This window comes from Pseudorasbora parva, chromosome 1 (assembly GCF_024679245.1).
Source record: "Pseudorasbora parva isolate DD20220531a chromosome 1, ASM2467924v1, whole genome shotgun sequence".
Lineage (NCBI taxonomy): Eukaryota > Metazoa > Chordata > Actinopteri > Cypriniformes > Gobionidae > Pseudorasbora > Pseudorasbora parva.
The window spans coordinates 54,958,661-54,976,420 of record NC_090172.1 but is presented as its reverse complement, the minus strand read 5'-3'; the positions used below and the strand labels follow the sequence as shown (position 1 = coordinate 54,976,420).

General features: G+C 43.0%; 2 protein-coding genes across 3 annotated transcripts; one reads left to right on the top strand and one right to left on the bottom strand.

Annotated features, from left to right (window-relative positions):
- Positions 1–1,029: 1,029 nt before the first annotated feature.
- Positions 1,030–2,809, top strand: LOC137077689 (uncharacterized). Its single transcript, XM_067445258.1, has 6 exons — positions 1,030–1,117; positions 1,224–1,571; positions 1,706–1,780; positions 2,242–2,367; positions 2,520–2,551; positions 2,663–2,809. Exons 1-6 carry the CDS (start codon positions 1,084–1,086, stop codon positions 2,789–2,791), a joined length of 744 nt encoding a protein of 247 aa, XP_067301359.1. The 5' UTR covers positions 1,030–1,083; the 3' UTR covers positions 2,792–2,809.
- A 14-nt stretch (positions 2,810–2,823) lies between these two features.
- LOC137077662 (GTPase IMAP family member 8-like) lies at positions 2,824–7,458 on the bottom strand. 2 transcript variants are annotated; one of them, XM_067445257.1, is made up of 5 exons: positions 7,116–7,458; positions 6,181–6,870; positions 3,623–4,405; positions 3,391–3,525; positions 2,824–3,177 (listed from the first exon to the last, which is right to left on the bottom strand). In XM_067445257.1, the coding sequence occupies exons 1-5, from the start codon at positions 7,123–7,125 to the stop codon at positions 3,038–3,040; spliced, it is 1,758 nt and encodes a 585-aa protein (XP_067301358.1). In that variant the 5' UTR covers positions 7,126–7,458; the 3' UTR covers positions 2,824–3,037. The 2 variants fall into 2 exon arrangements, with proteins under 2 accessions (XP_067301358.1, XP_067301357.1); XM_067445256.1 differs by having other exon boundaries at positions 2,826–3,180; positions 7,116–7,453.
- Between the last annotated feature and the right edge of the window lie 10,302 nt (positions 7,459–17,760).

The window sequence follows — 17,760 nt, the reverse complement described above, 5'->3', positions numbered from 1 at the left end:
GTGATCTATTTTTATAAAAGGTTATAGTTTTGCTCCACAGTCACGTGTGTAATTTGTGGTGACCTCAAACACCCACTCGTGCACACTTTGCAGTGCAGAAGAGGTCTAAATATGCAGTGGTCTTCTGCATTCTCACTTTTCCGATGAAATAACACTGTGGTCGTGAAACACGTCTGAGGCGTCATACCTATGATTTAAAGAATTGCGCCTGCACTTTCACTCACATGTGCACACAGGATGCCCGTCCGTCCTGCTGTGACCTGGTTCTCTATGATTACTATATATGGTGCTGGTGTGGTTGGTGGTCGTTTCTGATGGGCATCTTTACAAAAACAAGAAAACCACAAACTGTTTTCACACAATGCAGCACTTCATCAAAACAAAGCAAACAAACTGATTTGCTGTTCACGTGGCCCATGTGCTTTTTTGTATGCATTATGTGGAGTCTTTGATTTATCTTAAAGATACAGACATTTGGAAGCAAGAATATATAACATGGGCAGATGGGTTTTCACTGTCAGATTTCATTTTTGGAAAAAAATAATATCATCATATATTTCAAATACTTGTCATGGAGATCATTTAGTCACATTTAGTCTTTTTTGCCCTCTAATGTCATTTGTTAGTACTTGAAAAGGCTCTTTGGGGTACTTTTCTCTCTCTGTGAAAATTACCAGTGGCTTAAAATATGGAACATACCTTTACATTTGTCTGTGTACATGTATGTACCAATGTCAATGTAAATTTGGAGACTGACTGTCTAAGATGTGTAGCAATAACACCTTCACAAGCTGATCGTGCTCCTTTACATTTGACCACAGCCAGAAGCAGAGCAATTTAGCCCAACAAAGCCAAAATATTTAGCATGGTTTGACTGTCTTTTGCAGAGAAAATCTTGCCAAAGCATTGATCATCACCTCATATCTTTATTTAGTATTTTACACCTTTGCTCCAATTTAGGCGTGGAGTAAGAGACACCAGTTTGATTTCAACCAATCACACTCTTATTCAGTTTGAAAGTGACCAATCACATCACACATCACATCTTCTAAAGAGCATTTTCACACCTCCATTGCTTCAAACATGATCGTTTGGGCCATATTGATCTTTTTGGCTTGTAAGTAGCTTTTTTCCTCTTTGCACTGTCTAAATGTATATGTGTTTATTGATCAGTTCCATATATACATATATTTAGTGTTTAAATGAAATCTGTTCTGTTTTAGATGGAGTCCGACCTAATCACAGTGGCAAAAATGTCTCGTTACAAACATTTCATCTGGGAGAGGATGTTACAATCAAATGCTTCTTGATAAAAAGTTATGGAAACTCGATAGTTTGGTATAAACAGAGCATTGGACAGATCCCTCGGCCTATTGCACTATCTTACAGTTTTTGGAATATTGAATTTATGGATGAATTTAAAAACGGGAGATTCAATATTTTATCAAGTGAAGGATCTTTTCATCTCAACATCTCAGCTATGACCAAGGAGGACATCGGGATATACTACTGCGGGACAGTGTTCTTAAATAAAATCGAATTTATCTCTGGAGCATATCTGATGCTAAAAGGTAAAACAGATTCAACAAGCTATTGTTTTATAGTTTGGGAGAAAACGATTTATTTCTTTAACATTTCTTTCTTTGTAAGTCATTTAAAACCAAAACTCTTGTTGATGTCGACATTTTGATTTGCTATTTCAAAGGAACGGAGTCTGAATACTGTAATATGGCATTTGGGGAGACACCAGTTGTGAATGGGACAACTTTTGAAAATACTGGTAAGTCTTTATTTAGTTAGTATGACTTTGAATCTGCTTTTGTAGCTGTCACAACAGTGGCCACAAAAAAGAATATATTCCTTAAGCTGCACTTAAAAATTGCATTGCATTACACAACGAAATATCCAACCTTTCTGCAAACAACAACAAACTGCACTTTTCAGATATATTTTACAGTTACATTTTCTTTAGTAAATGTATAAAATAAGTTCTCTGCAAGTTCACATGTTGTTTTATTATTCGTAAAATGCTTTAAAACAGATCCCACTTGGTTTGACACTTTATCAAATGATATATTTTTAAGTACATGGATTAAATTTTTAGTTTTTGGGCCACTGTATACAGTTAAAGTCATTGAAAAGTGTCTGCACAGCACATAGCTATAGCAGCTTTATTAATGTATATTCACAGCATTTTAATAACTATAAATAGATTATTTTGGATCTTTCTCTCTATTTCAGACAGCAATAATCAAAAAGTATGGGATCCGGTGTTACTTTGCTTGATATCCTCCAATATTGTTTTTGTGATAGTAATTTTCACACTCCTTGTTGATCACTGCAAACGCTGGGAGAAAAGGAATAGAGGTAAAAATTCACCCACACTTTCCATCACTTAAGTCGAGTTTAATAGGTTCAGCAACTTAAGCAGAAAAATACAGACTTATATACAGATATCTTGTGCACAATCACAAATGTGTACGTCAAAGTTTAACTCTAATATTCTGCACATTTTGAAGGATCTACAAATCTTGTATCTCAATCATGTGAGGTAATTTATACTATATATACTTCTAATACATTTTTTCATAATAAATGTGATTAGGTTCTCAAGCTGGAAAAAATAATAATAAAATAAGCTATGCATTTCCCCCCCAAACAGATTGGTGATTCAGATGTGAATTATTCAGCGGTGAGTTTTGCCCCCATCCCTCCAGCCAGAAGATCAAACAACAGACATCTGTCTGAATACAGCGAAGTGAACTACAGGCCGAAAGACATCATCATTTAAATATCTTCACAAAATGATTTGCCTTAGTGTAAGCATTCATTATTGTATCAATGTTGATATTTCAAAGGCATCAGTTACTGTAAATAGATAAACAGAGTTCATCTTCAATTCACAAACACACTGTTATGGATTAATGACATTAAATAAAAATCTGTTTGTATGGAAATGACATGCATATGCAGTAATAACTGACAAAAATAATACAATAATAAAAACATGCATCAGACTGTCTTAGCAGGTTAATGATTAATCTCCATCCTGTTCAGTCTTGTCTTGTTCTTCATAGCTGCAAACACTTCCGTAATCTGATAGATGCCTCTGATACCAGTCGTGGACTTTAGCCACAGACCTCTGTATGTCCTCTTCATCAGCACATGAGGACATGTCTGCTACAGGGAAATAAAACAAAGCTTTGGTTATCTGATATTTTTGACAGTTTTTCAGAAGAAACTTATGTACGTGAATTTGCCGTTGATTTGGCTATTTGTTTGTTGGGAGCAGAGAACTTTAGTAGCTACAAGCCAATCAATAATGCCTATGAAATTCAACATTTAAAAAAAAAAAAAATTGTGAATCATATAATTTTTCCTGTAACTTACCATAGAAATCCAGGCATTTTTGTTTGTACTGGATCCTAGCGCTGTCTACTGCTTCCCGACGGTTCCATTCCCTCTCAAGTGCATGTTTTAGCTGGTGTTTGTTGATAAATAATTCTGTATTTAATTTTCCACTTACTGCAAGAAAAAGCATAATGTGGGAATTAAAAGTGATATTAAATCACTGAGACCAATTTTAATTTATTGCAAAAAATAATAATAATAACAAACATACAATCCAGAGGTATGTCCATGCTCCTTCCTCTTTTGACAGATCTGTGTAGGTCCATCTGTAGGTCCATTGTTTTAAATATCTCTTTCTTCAAAGCGTCTCTCCTCACCCATTCTTCATCAAGTAATTTTTTTACATCCTTAACTAGAAGCCACTCAGATAGGGTTTCTCTTTCTTGAGACTTCTTTTTCTTTCCCCAATGTTCATCACTGCTTTCCAGCAGAGCACTTCCCTTTATCATTTCATCAATCTTCTCCAGTAACTGATTTACTTGTGTGCGTAAATTATCTCTCATGCTCTCAAACAAATGATATCTGTTCCCGCACATCTCAACGAGTCTCACCAGGGCGTCCCCTTCACTTTCAATATGGTACTCAATTGGTTTGTCTCCCAGTAATCCTCCACATGTGAAGAGCACCATGGTTTTCCTCCAGATATCTTCTCCAAGTGGTCTCATGTTTTCTAATATGACGTCCATCTGCTCTTCTAAAAATGATGTGTCTGCTGGTATAGCCAAGAGGATTGCATTGGGGGAGGAATCCATTGCCGTCAAGAGCTCAGTTTCCACTGAATCTGCGTTCAGTTGAGGCGGAAGGAATTTCCACCAACCTGGTGTGTCCACCACAGTGATCTCTCTTCCATTCACCTCTCCATATGTTCTGACACATTTCACAGTCTTGTCAAATGAAACATCAGCACCCAAGATGAAACTGCCAGCTAATGTCTTGCCTGACAGGACCCAGCCCAGCAGCACAATACACAGAGGTGTAGCGTCATGCCCTGCATCTGTTGAGAAAAATCTGTATGTACCTGTATCTGTAGTTCTTATTTGTTACCATGGTTTCTAATTAATTTTGCACCTGTTCCCTGTTTGGTTTATTACCACCCTCTGTGTATTTAAGGCCTGTTATCTCTTTAGTTAATTGTTAGGTGTTGTCACTGTTAAATTAAAAGGTTAGTTAATCATTGGTATTATTCAGTCATTAATCACTTACCCTCATGTTGTTCGACCTTTGCTCGAACACAAATGAAGATTTTTTGTTAAAATCCAATGGCTCAGAAAGGCCTCCATTGACCAAATTATATTTCCTCTCTCAAGACCCATAAAATAATAATAATATATTTATTTTGTATAGCGCCTTTAAAAGCAGGTTTCTCAAAGCACTTTACAGACAAGCATAACAGCAAATGAATAAACACAATGTAAGTACAAGAAAATAAACACATAAAATCAAGTTCATGTAAAAGCAATCCTAAAATAAAATGTTTTAAGAAGAGATTTAAGTCACTAATGAATTTGCTTCCCTGATATCGGTCGAGAGAGAATTCCAGAGCTTAGGAGCATAGACAGAAAATGCTCGGTCACCCCGCGTATGAAGCTGTGTCTTCGGGACAACCAAAAGACCACTCTGAGAGGAGCGCAGATTGCGACGTGGTGTGTACGGGATTAATAAATCAGTTAAATCTCAGGTGCCAGATTGTGCAGAGATTTATAAGCCAGCATAAGGATTTTAAAATCAATACGGTACCTAACAGGTAGCCAGTGCAGGGACTCCAAGACCGGAGTTATATGGTCCCTGGCTCTGACCCCAGATATACTCTAGCAGCTGAATTTTGAAGATATTGTAATTTATCCAGTGATGATTTAGATACCCCGGCTAGAAGACCATTGCAGTAGTCAATGCGCGTAAAGACAAAAGAGTTAATCAACTTTTCAGCTACTGAAAAGGATAACATAGGACGTAGCCGGGCTATTTTTCTGAGGTGATAAAATGATGTCTTAACTGTATTCTGGACAAACGGCTCAAATGACAGTGTGGCGTCATTTGAGGCACTCAAATAAAAGGCACTAAAGATCGTTAAAAAGTCCATGTCCCTAACGTGTTCCTACAATAATTTTATGAAGTGATGAGTATAGGTTTTGTTCACAAATAAACAACAACTAAATAATGACTTATGGGCTGATTTCAAACACTGGTTCATGAAGCTTTGGAGAGTTATGAATCAGCGTATCGTTTTCTGATTCATGTGACACTGGTGATCTGAACTGCTGAAAAGACTTCAGTGTTTTTTGGATTCGGTGTACGGTCAGCCATTGTGGTGAGTAATTAATGACAAAATGTTCATTTTTGAGTGAACTAACCCTTTAATGTGTATTGTTTTTTGTTGTCATTTTTGGTTTATTAAAAGTATCTATTGCTCATTCTGTGTCACACATCTCATCATTGGATTAAATTTACAGCCACTGAGACAGATCACTTAAGCAAAAGAATGGTTTAAAATAGCAAAAGGGGTTTCTCGTGGATATACATGATTTTTGCTAATCGATGTTTTATAAACAAGTTTCTGGAGAAGCTCATTCAGCTGACACAGGTGGGGGGTTTAAACTCAGGCATTTAAACTCACGCTCCATAAATTATATCTAAGTGCGAACTCGTGAACAGTATATTGTTCATTCTGCATCATGCATCTCAAAATTTTGGATTAAACTACAGCCACCGTGACATTTTTAATAAAATGCCATTTTTGATTATATAAGAGAATAAGAATAAGAGACTGACCTGCACTTTGAATTTCTTCCAGTTTTCTTCTCTTTTCCAAAACTTGATGTTCTCTGGCAGCTGCTTTCTCTTCCACATTTTTCATTTTAATCTCCAAATCCTTCAGCCTTGTTGCATCAACTTTAAAAAAGTGGCCTTTGTTTTCATCTAAAAGTTTCTCTATCTGCCTAAATAGTTCTTTTGTCTGGGAACCGTCTGTATTCAGGTTAGTGTCAAAGCCAACATATCTGTTTCCACATTTTTGAGTAAGCTTGTTCAAATTTTCCCCTTCAAGTTCTACATGATGCTCTATAGTTTTGTCACCCAAATGTTCGAGTTTTGTGAAGACTATTATGGTTTGATTCCAGATGTCATCACCAATGAACTGCACGTGATCCTCGACTGCTTTCCTGTGCTTCTCTGAGAAGGCAAAATCAGCTTCTATCACCAGGAGGAACACATGAGGTCCCGGCGCACAGATGTTGGTGCTCATAAGAAGCTCCGCTTTCAGACGCTCTGGGGTGTCACATAAATGATACCACTTCCACCAGCCTGGGGTGTCCACGAGAAGGATTTTCCTGCCCTCTACATTTCCTTCCATCTTCACACACTGTGTGGTTATTTGGTCAGATTCATATTTAATATTTAAAAAGGAGTGTGCCACTTTACTCTTTCCACTCCGATGTCCTCCTAATAACACTACTCGCAGTTCTGTAAGACAAAAGCAGGAAGAGGATGACAAAGTATTTTCTGATCATTTGGTTATATTTGAACTAGTTATCTAATAAACATAATATTTGTATTATTTTGTATTGAAATAATTTAAAATAATTTGGAAAGTGTTTTTTCACAAACATTTAATTTAAAGCATTTTTTCACATAATAATAAAAAGAGAAAGACGAATCACCACATTCTACAATTCTTACTGAAAAATGCTTAATTTGATCTCTCTTACCGTCTGCCATTGTAAAAGCCAAATATCTTGCTTGAAATAATAATTAATCCTTCTCAGTGATAAATCCTCCTCTCAGTATTTTTTATTTATTTGTTTGTATTTACTGCAGATAAATTAAAAAAAATGTTCATAAAAATTGTTTCATTTCATTGTGAAAGTTTGAACTACTGTGAGGGAGAAACTAAACTGAGGCGTGTCTGGACAATCACTGTTTAGATCAAGAAGGGATCTGGACAAACCGGTAATGGGTAAAATACAAACACCTTTTTTTCCTCAAGCCTTCAAACTGTAACCTACTGATAGTTGCCCAGAAACACGTGATAAAAGCATTGCTTATGCAGTTATAGTCTTTGATAAAATGCTTTTATCATCTTTTTGTTCAATATGTAGCTTTTTAAAAATAAATAAATAAATAAAAGATTCAAGTCTTGATAAAATACAATGCACAAAGCTAGAATATTTAATTACATTTTTATTTTTATTTTTTAAGCAAAGGCTCTGTTCTTTCTTTTTTGATATATTGCATAATTAGATATTCAAACAAAATATTCTCGTAGTCAATCATGTTCCCTTTCGGGGAACTCGAGCTGCGTCGAAACGCTGTGAGAACGCCTCTGCGTTAATGCGTCGTGAAGCGCCTGTAGAACCATTCCATCGGAAAAAAGATTGATCGTCGGCGTGATGACGTCATCGACCGGAAGCTATAAAGCGTCCGTGAAAACAAACAGGAACTAGCTTCTGAGCCTTCAGCAAGCGATCTGTGTGAACCTGTCTGTCTATTTGGATTTTTTGTCTGTCTATATCCAGAGATTTTCCACCCTTTTTGTTAAATATCAGTAGATTAACAAAAAAAAGAGAAAAAATAAAATAGATAGAGATGGCGAGTGAGAGCTGCAATTTCAGAAAGTGTGTTCCTCCCTGCCCACGCTACATCACGGGTGGGGACACACACCTTCTCTGTGTTGCATGCTTGGGAGCGCAGCATGCCCAGGCAGCCCTCGAGGGGGCTGCTTGCGAGCATTGTGAGCGATTACCACTGAGAACGCTGCGCTCCCGCCGGGCACTCTTCGAGGAGGGTGCCTCGGCTCGTGTTCCCCGCGGCTCTGGTCCCGCTGCCGCCGAGGCGGAGCGAAGGCTGCAGTCGTGGGGATCACAATTGGATGTGGCAGAGGGGTTAGAGACGGGCGCTGCCTTATCTCTGCCCTCACCTGCTCCATCCAGCGGCTCTTCTCGAGGCATGGAAGCACGCATGGCGGTTTCTTCCCCCCCGAGAGAGTCGCCGGTGCTTCATCTGTCCAGCTCTGAGGAGGTGGACGTTGAAAGCATCGAGACTGAAGACTCGCCACTTCAGTCCCCTGCTAGTGAGGAGCTAGTTGAGGTTCTGACGCGAGCAGTGGCCAGGTTAAACATCGACTGGCCCACTGAAAGAACTGAGGCAGGAAGAAAGCGTCATAGCAAATTAGACGAAAGATTCCTGCCGTCTCGCGCTTCAGAGCCTCAGCGGCAGGGCCTGCCGTTCTTTCATGACTTGCACACCGAGGTGGCAAGATCATGGAAGAGACCGGCATCATATAGAGTTTTCAGCCCGCAGACCTCGGTCTACAGTAACATCGCCGGGCTGAAACAATATGGTTATGGGGCGATGCCAAAGGTTGAAGAGACGCTTGCGAGCCATCTCTCGCCTTCTTCGGCATCGTCCCTTAAGGCCCCGACTTTGCCCACCAGACCTCTTAAAACGACGTCGGCGCTGGTGGGTAAAGCGTACTCGGCAGCGGGTCAAGCTGCTGCATGCCTGCACACTATGGCTATCGTGCAGGCATATCAGGCTGACCTGCTGAGGGATTTGGACGGTAGTGATGTCGTGGGGGGAGATATTGTAGCAGAATTGAGATCTTCCGCTGATTTAGCTCTCTGGGCCACCAAAGAGATGGCCAGATGTGTTGGCCGCTCTATGGCAGCATTGGTGGCCACGGAGAGGCATTTATGGTTGAACCCCACAGACATCAAGGAGAGGGAGAAAGCTTTCCTGCTTGATGCGCCGCTTTCTCCTGGAGGCCTCTTCGGTGACGCAGTTCACATTGTCACCGAGAGGTTCCAGGAGTCGAAAAAGCAAGCTGCGGCGCTCAAGCAGTTCCTCCCTCTCCGGGTCCAGGTCCCTGGGGCTGCTCCTGACACAATCAAGCAGCCCAAACCGAGTACGAGCTCCTCACACAGGGCTCAACAAAAGCAGAGCGTCGCTACCCGAGCTCCCCCTCAGCGCGGGGACGAGGGGCGGCGCTCTCAGACGAGGCCTTCGAGGGGCAGGGCTGATCTGAGGACAGTCCTGATCACCAAGAAGGCCTCGTCGAAGCGTTCCTGACGCCAGAAGCGTCAGGACGCTGAGGGTGGTTCCCCCCGTAGGGAAACGGTGTTTACCCCTGCCAACGGTACCCGTTTCCCTGCGGCACCCTCGGGGGGCCGCGCTGCCAACCCCGCCGCAATGCCGGGGCGCAGTCGGTCTCCGCGGGCCACCCGAGGGTGGTCCGCGCCCCCTTCGGGGGGCCCCCGAGCAGTCAAGTCAGTCGTTCCCTGCCGGTCCGCCGCTTCAGGGCACTGTGCTTGTTGCTCAAAATACACCAGAGGCCAGGCTCGAGAGGCTGGTTCCCTTAGTAGATTTTCTAGACGAGTGGAAACGTCTATCAAATATATCTCAGTGGGTCCTGCAGATAATAGAAAAGGGGTACGCCATTCAATTCAGAAGTCGGCCACCTCCTTTCAGCGGTGTCCTACCTACAGAGGTAGGCCCGGAGCAGGCTCTGGTAATGGCACAGGAAGTAGAGACACTCCTGCAAAAAGGGGCTATAGAGAGGGTTCCCCCTCCCAGCAGGGAGTCTGGCTTTTACAGCCGTTACTTCATCGTGCCGAAGAAGGATGGGGGCTTACGCCCGATATTAGATCTGCGGCTATTGAATCGCACAGTGGCCAAGCTCAAATTCAAGATGCTTACACTCAGACAGATTGTATCGCAGATCAAGTCGGACGATTGGTTTGTCACCATAGACCTCAAAGATGCGTATTTTCATGTCTCCATCCTTCCACATCACAGGAAGTTCCTGAGGTTTGCCTTCGGGGGAGAGGCATACCAATATCGAGTACTTCCCTTCGGTCTAGCACTGTCACCCCGCACGTTCACCAAGTGTGTGGATGCAGCTCTGGCGCCGCTGCGTCTGCAGGGCATCCGCATTCTGAACTATATCGACGACTGGCTGATTCTAGCGAATACAGAGCAGATGGCGGTTCAGCATCGAGATGCTGTTCTCGCCCATATGTCGAAGCTGGGGTTGAGGCTGAACGCCAAGAAGAGTGTGCTTTCTCCGGCTCAGAGAACCACTTTTCTAGGTGTGAACTGGGATTCGGTAATTATGCAGGCGCAATTATCGCCAACACGCATAGCATCGATCCTGGCAGCCGTCAAAGAACAGAGGCTAGGCCGGGCCGTCACTGTGAAACAGTTCCAGAAACTGTTAGGTCTCATGGCAGCAGCGTCCAACGTGATACCTTTTGGCCTACTGTACATGAGGCCACTGCAGTGGTGGCTCAAAACAAAAGGGTTCTCCCCGAGGGGAAATCCGCTCCGCACGATCAAAGTCACGCGGCGATGCCTACGTGCTCTGGTCATGTGGAAAAACCCGGGGTTTTTATCTCAGGGTCCCGTGTTAGGGGCTCATGTTCGTCGCGTAACGCTAACGACAGATGCCTCTCTCACGGGCTGGGGGGCGACCATGAGTGGTCGCTCATCCCAGGGTCTATGGCAGGAACATCAGCGGCACTGGCACATAAATCGGCTAGAGATGCTCGCAGTGTTTCTTGCATTGAAACAGTTCCTGCCCGACCTCAGGGGCCACCACGTGCTAGTCAGGACAGACAACACGTCGGTGGTCGCCTATATAAATCACCAGGGGGGTCTGAGGTCTCGTCCGTTGGACAAATTAGCACATCGGATCCTCCTGTGGGCCCAAGGGAAATTGCTGTCAATCAGGGCAGTATATATCCCGGGGGCCCTGAATCAGGAAGCAGACAGCCTGTCGAGACAGGGGCCGAGGCCCGGGGAATGGAGACTCCACCCAGAGGTGGTGGAGCTCCTATGGAAGGTATATGGGAGAGCAGAAATAGACCTATTTGCTTCGGCGGAGAATTCCCACTGCCCGCAGTGGTTTTCTCTGACCCATCCAGCCCCGCTGGGGTTGGAAGCCATGGTACAGGAGTGGCCGAGGCTGCCTCTGTACGCCTTCCCCCCGATTGTCTTGCTTCCAGGAGTTCTGGAGAGGGTACGCCGGGACGGGGCCCAGGTACTTCTAGTGACTCCATACTGGCCGACCCGAGTGTGGTTTTCGGACCTGATATCTCTCCTGGAAGGCTCTCCGATGGAGATTCCGACCAGGAGGGATCTACTCTCTCAGGCGGGCGGGAGATTCCTGCACCCACGCCCGGAGATGTGGAAACTGTGGGCCTGGCCTCTGAGGGGGCTAGGCTCATAGAGGAAGGTCTCTCGGCCGAGGTCGTAGAGACCATCCTGCACTCCAGAGCTCCGTCCACGAGGAAGCTGTACGCTTTGAAATGGAGACTTTTCTCAGCATGGTGCAGAGAACGCCAGTGGGACCCAGTTAACTGCCCGGTTGGTACAGTGCTGGAGTTCCTGCAGGCAAGGTTCTCGGCAGGGTTGACCCCCTCCACAATAAAGGTGTACGTGGCGGCCTTGGGTGCCTTCCACGTCCCTTTCGGTGGAGTGTCTTTGGGAAGACACCCTCTAATTACACGCTTCCTCCGTGGCACTTTGAGGTTGAGGCCGGCTATGCACTCGAGGGTCCCAGCATGGGACTTGGCCATTGTCTTGAGGGGCTTGTCTGGACCACCGTTCGAACCTTTGGAGGAGGTTTCGGACAAGTTCCTCACCCTGAAAACCATCTTTCTTTTGGCCATTTCATCTCTCAAAAGAATAGGAGATATTCAGTCCCTGTCGGTAGGGCCCTCATGCTTAGAGTTTGCGCCTGGGATGGTGAAAGCATTTCTGCATCCCAGGCCGGGTTATGTCCCCAAGGTTCCTACGAGCCCACGGGGCCCCATCACTCTCCAAGCCTTCTGTCCTCCTCCGTTTAAGATGTCAGACCAGGAAAGATTGAATCTGCTGTGTCCTGTGAGGGCACTGGATACATACGTCCACAGAGCTGCCCTGTGGAGAAAATCTGACCAATTATTTGTCTGTTTCGGACCCCCTAAGAAGGGGGCTCCAGTATCCAAGCAGAGGATGAGCAAGTGGGTGGTCGAGGCCATCTCACTTGCTTATGAAGCGGCCGGGCAGCCGTCTCCACTGGCTGTCCGGGCGCATTCAACCAGGGGTATGGCTGCTTCTAAAGCACTCTTGTCAGGGGCTTCCCTCCACGATATTTGCAACGCGGCCGGATGGTCGTCTCCTTTAACCTTCGTCAGGTTCTATGAACTAGACCTGGCATCTACTGTTGGGGCGCAGGTACTCTCGTAACCGTGTGCGCTTCGGCTTCACACATACGAGACACTTGGTCCTATGGCGGTGTGGGTATAAGCGTTCTCACAGCGTTTCGACGCAGCTCGAGTTCCCCGAAAGGGAACGTCTCAGGTTACGTATGTAACCCTAGTTCCCTGATGGAACGAGACGCTGCGTCGCTCTGCCATACTCCCGGCGTGTCCGTGATCACTTACTTCAGGCTTTATCAGAAGTTAGTTCCTGTTTGTTTTCACGGACGCTTTATAGCTTCCCGTCGATGACGTCATCACGCCGACGATCGATCTTTTTTCCGATGGAATGGTTCTACAGGCGCTTCACGACGCATTAACGCAGAGGCGTTCTCACAGCGTTTCGACGCAGCGTCTCGTTCCCTCAGGGAACTAGGGTTACATACGTAACCTGAGACGTTTTGTGAATATTGTGGCTAGCAACTGGCAGGGAAAGAGTTAAATCTAGATCTCAGCAGAGGATGATTAAAAAAATCTTTACTCTTTACTTATTACAAACCAGTTTGACTTTATTTATTTAAAATGTCTACTTAAGTTACTACTGAGAATTGTACTGTAGTTCCTGTAGTGTATCTTTCCCATCAGACGTTTTTCAGCCCTTATCTTTTTCACTTTTGTGTAGGCTATGCCATCTTGCACAACCAGTAGAGCTGGTTCAGCTGCGCGGACAGAGAGTGATCCACATTTAAACTAGTTCAGTGTCTTGTTTATAGTATACCAACAGTATCTGTCATTAATTATCCAACTTATTATTATGTACAACAGCTAATATTTGAGGTCACATCATGTCATACCCTTAGGAATGTGCACCTAAAGGTTTTTTTTTCAGCTGCCTGCCAATTATTTTTTACTAGTTAGTGCTAATGTACTAAGACAGTGATATTATAAGACCAAACACATATAGACATTTTGGATGATTCATATACAGGCGAGTAGATGAGCCCACAATATGAACTCAACATGCTAAATTGCGTGTTAAGCATTTTTCCATAAAACCATTTAGATAAAGTGTATTTTAAACTATTTCTTGGTTTTCTATGGGAAACAGGATACTGGATAAAACTGTTTATTATTTACTGTTACTCACTACTTCTGTAAGCCTGTGTTCCCTGACAATACGGAGTTCTCTGCTGTGTCACCGATGCAGGAACGCCACTGCATGATTGCATCCTGAAGCACGTATGTAACCAACCAATGAAATGATGCAACATCATAGGCGGTAACGTCACAGACTATAAAGCACCCATGAACACAAACAGAAACTAGCTTCTGTGCCTTCAGTAGCGCACTGTGTACCCATTGTCTGTAAGTTATGGTGTTGATGTCTTTAAAAGAGTTTCACCCACACAAAAAAACGATATACTGTCTGCACACACATTAGTGTGTTAAAATGCCGAGTGAATAAACACTGCAAGAATTCCATAAGTGTGTTCATCCCTGCCCACCCTTCATCACGGGTGGATATACACACAGCTTGTGTGTTGTTTGCCTGGGAGTGCAGCATGCTCAGGCAGCCCTCGAGGGGGCTGTTTGTGAGCACTGTGAGCATTTATCATTAAGAAAGATGTGTTGAGTAGAACAGTGGCCAGACTCAGTCTGGTCTAGCCACAAGAAAGTCAGGAACGCCCGTCTGCAAGAAGCAGATTAGGTGAGCGTTTCCTTCCTGCACACACTACCTCAACAACAGGGCTTGGCGTTCTTTCCCGACCTTCACAATGAGGTGTCGAGGTCATGGAATCGTCCAGTTTCGTTCAGAATTTTCAGCCCGCAGATATCCACCTATAGTAATATAGTTGGGCTGAAAAAACACAGATATGATCCACTTGCGAGCCATCTCTCTCCCAATTCGGCATCATCCATCAAAGCCCCGACATTGCCCACCAAGCCATTAAGAGCTATATCGGGATTGGTGGGCAAAGCGTACTCGGCAGCGAGTCAGGCCGCAGCATGCTTGCACACTATGGCAATAGTGCAAGCATACCAAGCTGACCTGCTAAAAAATCTGGGGAAAAAAGTGATGAGATCGGAGCTGATCTTGCTCTTCATGGCCACCAAGGAGACGGCCAGATCTGTTGGCTGTTCTATGGCAGCCCTGGTGGCCACAGAGAGGCATTTATAGCTTAACCTCATAGAGATATAAGTGAGAGATAAGAGCTTTCTGTTGGATGCGCCGTGGTCTCCTGATGGTCTGTTCGGTGGCACCATCACTACTGTCACCGACAGATTTCAGGAGGCTAAGAAACAAGTGGCGGCGCTCCAACAGTTTCTCCCTCGTAAACCCCAGACTTCTGCTGCAGCTGGATGGGAGCAGCAGAAGCCGAGTACAAGCTCCTCACACAGAGCGCAACAAAATAAGAGCGTCACCACTAGTACTTCCCAACAAAAGGGGTGGGGACGACGCTTTCAGGCGCACCCTTCAAAGGCTAAGACGGATCTGCGTCGAAGAGTTTCTGACGCCAATGGGCTCAGGGTCGAGATTTAGTTATTTAGTACACTTTGTTTTTTGGGGAAATTTGTGTCGGGCCATCGGTAAGAGAGGGTACTCTGATTGGACGTTCAGTTTAGCAAATGAGTCACAAGAATAAATGCAAATGAGCGCGTAGGCCTGTCGCTATAGTCGATAAATCAATTAATCGCACGATAAAAAAAACATTCTCGGCCAGCAGATTTGTCTGGAACTCGTGGCTCTTTGGTTGCGGAGCCGCGCGCAAAGTTACGAAATTTGACGTGCACATGCACAAAGCCAAGCGAAATGGTCTCGCGCACTCGGCGTCGACGTCATTTTTGCCGCGCGCACCCTCGCGCTCGAGCGAACGCGTCATGTATAAATGAGGCTTAAAGCTACACTGAAGTTTCATAAACGCAAATGCTACACTAATTCTTCAGTTCAATCTTTGTGTGCTAAAAAGGCACATAAGTTCCTGTAGAGATAGCAATACACGTTGTCCTTTTTTTGCCAAATAAATGAAAAGCATGTCATCAATGTCTTCTCTCTTGCTGTATCAAAATATCTCTTTCCTCAGAGATGGTCAAGTTCAGTTTGTGCATGATTAGGCTATGATATAACAATTCTTTTTAATACTGTATCCTAAATTGTGGATAATTAATATATCATATGCTGAAGTACATTTCTGGATTAAAAGAAAAAACAACAACAATAACCGTAAAGAACGGAAAACCGTGACCCTAAAACTGTGATACGAACCGAACCGTGGGTTTTGTGAACCGTGCCGCCCGTTATATGCACCTTAAACACAATCATCCGTTGCAGACATGATTTTATTAATATTTAATGGCTACTTTTATATTTTGGAGCAACTAACCCAACTCCTACCCTAAACCTACCCACATCTTAACAATATAAAACACATACCAGGCAAATAAATGTACAGTCACAGGTATTTATAGCAAAAACTGACCAAAACAGTATAAAAGTATTAGCTCATGTTGCAATTCTTCTGAAGTCATACGATGTCTTCATGTGAAGAACAGAGTTGATCTTGATGTTTTAATCGCTGAAATGATGATTCCGCTGCCCCGTGAACGAACTCATTCATATCTCATTCAAATAATTCAAAAGACTCCTGAGCATGACGCAATCGGTCACAAGACACATGAGAGCCAATTACATTTTACAATCAATGCTGACGTAATGATGCAATTGGTCACAAGACATACGAGAGCCAATGACATTTCACTATGAAATCTCACATAACGGGCGGCAATATTTGAAATTTGAGGTGTTCAAAATCTGCGGATGGAGATGCCTATCGCTTTTGGGGATTTTCTTCATGCAAATCAATCGTTTGGCCTCGGAAAACTTGAATAACTTGTGGATGCAGTCGTATGTTATATCCTGTGTTTTATATCATGTTCACACAAATGGGTAGGTTTAGGGATGGGGTGGGGTTGGGTTACATGTTAAAACGTGTCTAAATAGCGTAAATAAAAAAAAAATATTCTTTGAAAAGTTATGGAAACTCGATAGTTTGGTATAAACAGAGCATTGGACAGATCCCTCGGCCTATTGCACTATCTTACAGTTTTTGGAATATTGAATTTATGGATAAATTTAAAAACGGGAGATTCAATATTTTATCAAGTGAAGGATCTTTTCATCTCAACATCTCAGCTATGACCAAGGAGGACATCGGGATATACTACTGCGGGACGGTGTTCTTGAATAAAATAGAATTTATCTCTGGAGCATATCTGATACTAAAAGGTAAAACAGATTCAACAAGCTATTGTTTTATAGTTTGGGAGAAAACTATTTATTTCTTTAACATTTCTTTCTTTGTAAGTCATTTAAAACCAAAACTCTTGTTGATGTCTTGACATTTTGATTTGCTATTTCAAAGGAACGGAGTCTGAATACTGTAATATGGCATTTGGGGAGACACCAGTTGTGAATGGGACCACTTTTGAAAATACTGGTAAGTCTTTATTTAGTTAGTATGACTTTGAATCTGCTTTAGTAGCTGTCACAACAGTGGCCACAAAAAAGAATATATTCCTTAAGCTGCACTTAAAAATTGCATTGCATTACACAACGAAATATCCAACCTGCAAACAACAACAAACTGCACTTTTCAGATATATTTTCCAGTTACATTTCCTTTAGTAAATGTATAAAGTAAGTTCTCTGCAAGTTCACATGTTGTTTTATTATTCGTAAAATGTTTTTATGAAAATGTTTTGCTCGAAAAGTGTGCTTTCTTTAAAACAGATCCCACTTGGTTTGACACTTTATCAAATGATATATTTTTAAGTACATGGATTAAATGTTTAGTTTTTGGGCCACTGTATACAGTTTAAGTCATGGAAAAGTATCTGCACAGCACATAGCTATAGCAGCTCTATTAATGTATATTCACAGCATTTTAATAACTATAAATAGATTATTTTGGTTCTTTCTCTCTATTTCAGACAGCAATAATCAAAAAGTATGGGATCCGGTGTTACTTTGCTTGATATCCTCCAATATTGTTTTTATGATAGTAATTTTCACACTCCAGTTGATCACTGCAAACGCTGGGAGAAAAGGAATAGAGGTAAAAATTCACCCACACTTTCCATCACTTAAGTCGAGTTTAATAGGATCAGCAACTTAAGC